General features: G+C 41.1%; 1 protein-coding gene across 2 annotated transcripts; it reads right to left on the reverse strand.

Annotated features, from left to right (window-relative positions):
- Nucleotides 1-452: 452 nt before the first annotated feature.
- On the reverse strand, nucleotides 453-4,404 carry LOC134956881 (putative nuclease HARBI1). 2 transcript variants are annotated; one of them, XR_010186255.1, is made up of 5 exons: nucleotides 4,067-4,404; nucleotides 3,611-3,983; nucleotides 3,280-3,301; nucleotides 1,666-2,265; nucleotides 453-538 (listed from the first exon to the last, which is right to left on the reverse strand). XR_010186255.1 is itself a non-coding variant. In XM_063938763.1 (4 exons), exons 1-3 carry the CDS (start codon nucleotides 4,377-4,379, stop codon nucleotides 3,298-3,300), a joined length of 690 nt encoding a protein of 229 aa, XP_063794833.1. In that variant the 5' UTR covers nucleotides 4,380-4,404; the 3' UTR covers nucleotides 1,426-2,265; nucleotides 3,280-3,297. The 2 variants fall into 2 exon arrangements, 1 of the variants encoding a protein (XP_063794833.1); XM_063938763.1 differs by lacking the exon at nucleotides 453-538 and having other exon boundaries at nucleotides 1,426-2,265.
- Nucleotides 4,405-4,996: the final 592 nt, after the last annotated feature.

Below are 4,996 nucleotides of genomic sequence, written 5' to 3' on the forward strand. Positions count from 1 at the left end.
TTACCCCTTTCATTTTAAAGTACACAAGCCCTTGTCAATTACGAATCCAATTAGTGTAATGATTGATAATGTTCCTAAACAATTGTCAGGCCAAAAAACCAGATTAACACTTTGTTGCCATAATTGGCCATCAACATGTAAAAGTGTTTTTAAAAAAAACTATTATATTTTAAAAATTTGTTTATCTTTTTTAAAAGATGTTGTTTGTGAATGAAGGTGTTTACATGTTTATTAACACAATAATCTCCTAACTGATTTTTTAATTGTAAACTTACGTTACATGTGAGTAATGTTTAATTTAAACTATTTCTGCCTGCCATTCTGCTGATCCTTTTTTGCATTAATAAGCACAACACCCGGTTAACTTGAATCATAAATTTTTTATTTGTTATATTTTTTAAAACATTAAAAATTTTTAAAAAAAAACTAAATCATGAAAATTTGTCTAAATCATCCAGACAACTTAAAACACCATGCAGGTGTTGTCGCATTCTGGCAATAATGCCTCCAAAACTTGTTGGATCTCCAACTGCAACATCTGAAATTAAGAAGCAACAGAAACATTAATAACTGAATTACATTACTTATTATCCAAGAAAGGCACAAAGCACACTTAAATGCAGGCATGTCAAAACTGCTGGCCTCCAGCTGTTGTGAAACTACATCTACCAGCATGCCTTTTCCCAGTTTTGTGGTCAGAGAATGCAAAATCTGTGTCAGGGCATGCTGGGATGTGTATTTTTTCTCCAGCATGAGGGCCGCAGTTTGGACAGGCCTGCTTTAATGCCTAAGTGACTACATCATGGCTGCTTTAAGGCTAAATCAGTAGCATAATACACAATCCTGCTCAGCAATGTTTTTTTTTTAAACTAGAAAGTGAACCACACCATGTTGTCCATTTTCTACTACGGGAGTTCAATTTAAGATGTGAAGTAGACCATAGCAAACAAACAAATTAAACATGTTATCTTGTAAAAGTGGGCATAACAATTTAATTTCTAATCTTATTGGTTGCTATGGTCAACATCCCATGTTAAAGATAACTACCATCTTAGTAAATGTAACACCATGTTGCCATTCATTCACATCTGGACTGAAGAGAATTAAATTTAAGGAGGTTTGGTCCTGCATGATCACACTGCATATCAACATCTTCAGAAGGACTACATATCCTAGCATGCCCACAATCCATGTAAATCCAGTTTCCGAAATAAGGTAAAACCGGTTTAATTTTTACAAATTAGCATTTTGTGAGTTTAACTTTAACACCACAAATCATTGTGTTGTTCTGCTTGCTAACAAAGTGAAGCATGTGTTTTGAAAGTGCAATTATGAATAGAGAGGCACAAGTGTTAAAGACTAACAACCTACTAAACTGCACTCAGCTATAAATGTTTTTGTGATAAATAAACACATATTAAACTATGTAGTCCTGGCAACCCTGTCAAACTAATTAGTGTCGACCTAGAGTGGACACACAACACATTGCACACATAAACACTACATATAATGATACTCTAAAAAATATCAATGCAACATGAACACCATCAATAATTAATGAAAATGTGTACCTTGCTAGCTGATTTAAAACAGTACAACAGTGCATGTTTGTACATTGTAAGTGTAAGTAGGTCATATTTTGAACTGAAATGTAAAAACACTTACTTTCCTCAGCAACATTAGGGTCACCACTGACCCCATCAGGGGCTTCTTCTGCCCATTCTGTGGGTGGTGAAGGCAGCTGGATGGGGGAAGGAGGAGGGATTGGTGAAGGAGGAGGGATGGGGGAAGGAGGCTGGATGGGTGAAGGAGGAGGGTTTGGGGAAGGAGGAGAGATGGGGTAAGGAGGAGGGTTTGGGAATCTAATTTCTGAGGGTGGGTCTGATTGAGAGGGCGAGGGGGGCGGAGAGAATGTTAGGCCAATAGAGGGTGAGGGGGGCTGAGAAGGGGAGTTGGAAGTAGAAGGAGAAGGGGACTGGGAAGGAGGAGAAGGGGTCACAGAAAGAGAAGGAGAGGTGGGCTGAGAAGGGGAGTGGAAAGGGGAGTGGGCCTGGGAAGCTGAGGGGGCCTGGGAAGCTGAGGGGGCCTGGGAAGCTGAGGGGGACTGGGAAGCTGAGGGGTACTGGGAAGCTGAGGGGGACTGGGAAGCTGAGGGGGATTGTGAAGTGGAGGGGGAGTGAGAAGGGGAGGGGGAGTGAGAAGGGGAAGGGGGCTGAGAAGCTGCCTGATGTGTGCTCACTGGATGTCTTTGCCGTTGTGGTCGTCCTATAATGATATTTGTTGGTAAATTTTATTTGCATGTTAAATTACATACTAAACATTTGTAAATTACACTGTTCTGTTCCATGTAAAAAACACATTTTTATTTTTATTTTTTTTAACAACACATTTTAAAATCCTCTTCATGTTGGCCCCAGCAACCAAAATGTTTCAAATAAATTATTTGGACGCTCATTCCTTAATCTATTCCATTGAGTCATATTGATTGGTCTAGGCAACATCACCAGATCACTATTCAAGCCACCTTATTATATAGACACCACTGATCAAGTTTTTGGGTACAGTTTCCTGCCTGGGTATTAATTCTGTACAACATGCACTTGTTTGGTAACACTTTGACACAGTCAGTACTGTTTGCCCTAACCACACACACTGTCCTATTTTTATAAATTGTTCACTCAGTGTTGCTATTAGCCTACCACTTAGTGTAAATTTGCAAATTTTATGCTAATAATCTTATGTAATGTAACTTACTGCGTGCATGCATTTCCCTGATTTGCTGGCGGATCTCCGCCAACAGTTCTGGAGTCCTCCTGCGGAGATCACTCCATCTCCTCTCCAGCTGGATGATTGTCCGCCTGCTGCGGACGCGAGACCGCAGTAGGTGGCGGACCTCCGCGTAGGCCTCGCGCTTAACCCGATTTGGGATGAAGCGCCCAACGCGGCCTACGCGCCGGTCCATCACCGCAACCAGGACGCGGAGCTCCCGCCTGGTGAAAGGTGCCGCACGCATCATGGCAATGGCGTTTTCCTTATTTGGGCATATATTTATAGTGTCTGTTAGCATGTGATTGGTCCAAAATCTATGCTGTCATTTCTAATAACTTTATTGATCTTTGCAATGCTGGGAAGAGCAGAGTGTTAAATCGCACGAGCGGAAATACGCAGTCGCAGAAGGAATAAAAAAATAAAAAAATAAACAATAAAACCCCAACACAAACACACACACAGACACACACACAGTTTTGTTTAAATTTCGAAACATATCTGTGTACTCACCACAGTTTGTGTGATCATTCAGCTGGACAGTCACAAAGTGGTCAACATTCATTTTAATTTGTTTGTGTGTTTTTTTAAACAAACATGTTTTTAGGAAAGAAAACAAATAAGGACACTATTTAGCAACATAACATTATTATATTTGCAAATAACACATTGTAAGCTTAACCTGTTTACGGATATTTTTAAACAAAAATATTACAGATTCCCACACACCAAAATAATTACACAATGACTTTACAATAGCTTTAAAAAATTCAAAATTACAAAATGAACATAAGCATACTGTGTTTTTTTTGTTAGAATAAAAAAAATAAAAAAAAAACTATACCTGAAATATTCTGCAACAATGCTTGCCCTGACTTGGCTCCCCCTCCGTGTAACACTCCCCCCACCGAAGTGTCGGACAACCCCTGGCTCCTCATCAGGCAATTCCTCTGTCTGAGGAAGCTCTACGCTACTCCTTACCGCGATGTTGTGTAGTATAGCGCACAGGACCACTAGTTTACTTGCCATCTCCGGCGAATACATGATGTCGCCACCAGTGCGGTGGAGCACACGAAACCGGCCTTTAAGGACCCCAATTGTGCGCTCCACCAGCTGCCTAGTGGCAGTAAGCGCGGAGTTAAATGCCGTCTGTGGTCCTGGCCTGGGATTACGGTAAGGAGTCATGAGCCAGGGGGTGCAAGGATATCCACGGTCTCCTGTTTGATGAGAATAAAAAATTAGAAAGAGTATATTTTGTAAAAATTAGTAATTTTATGCAAAAAATAGTGGGCCAACTCACCCAATAACCACATGTCTGCTCGTTGACTTGATCTTAATCTGTGCCATATCCCTGATTGTCTAATGACATACGCATCATGGGAGTTTCCGGGAAACTTTGCATTCAGGGAAAGGATCTGGAGGGATGGCCCACAAACAACCATTACATTCAGAGAATGAAACAGTTTCCTGTTTCTAAAAATTTCTTCATTATGTCTTGGTGGCTGAATAGCTACATGTGTGCCATCCACAACCCCAATAACATGTGGGAAGCGACTACCACCTTCCTCAAATTGCCGCTTCACCACATCTAGGGCACCAACATCCAAAGGCATAGCAATAAATTACTTCACACGCTTTAGGAAAGCCTGGCAGACACGCCGCAGGACCTTACTGAACTGGCCCTGCGACATGCCAGCCAGGTCTCCAACCACATGCTGATAAGAGCCTGTAGCCAAAAAATGTAACACAGCAAGGAATTGTGTCAATGGTGGTATTGCTGTAGGATACCGAATTGAAGACTCAAGATCACTCTCTATTATGGAGAGAGTGTATTGGATTAGATGTGGTGGCAGCCTGTATCTACGCACAACAACATCATCTGGCATCCCAAAAAGTAGGACACGGGGTTGGAAAATTGGTGGCCTAGCACGCCTCCGTTGCCTTGGTTGATGAGGAGCCGGTTGTGGTTGTGGGGCTGGCGGTTGGGGTGGGAGTGCTGCCGTGGGTTGGGGAGGTAGGGCTTCTGCTGCGATAAACACTGACATCACACACTTTAAAAAAATATAACAGATATGTTGAATAAGACAAAAGCAAAGCTCAAAAAATATACAACAAAACATTTTTAAAAAAAGGGGGTGTCAACTTACTGCAGGAGCATAAGACATATTTTCTGTGTTCAATTCAGGATCAAAATGAAAATGATACCAAAAAGGAAAGAAACAAATTAAAA

Source organism: Pseudophryne corroboree, chromosome 9 (genome assembly GCF_028390025.1).
Source record: "Pseudophryne corroboree isolate aPseCor3 chromosome 9, aPseCor3.hap2, whole genome shotgun sequence".
NCBI classification, from domain to species: Eukaryota; Metazoa; Chordata; class Amphibia; order Anura; family Myobatrachidae; genus Pseudophryne; species Pseudophryne corroboree.

Bases quoted from the DNA above. Each gene is read 5' to 3' on its own strand.
- LOC134956881 (XM_063938763.1), bottom strand. From the start codon at position 4,379: ATGCCTTTGGATGTTGGTGCCCTAGATGTGGTGAAGCGGCAATTTGAG. The intron at 3,984-4,066 runs GTGAGTTGGCCC...CTCATCAAACAG, and splicing joins AGCAGACATGTGGTTATTGG to GAGACCGTGGATATCCTTGC.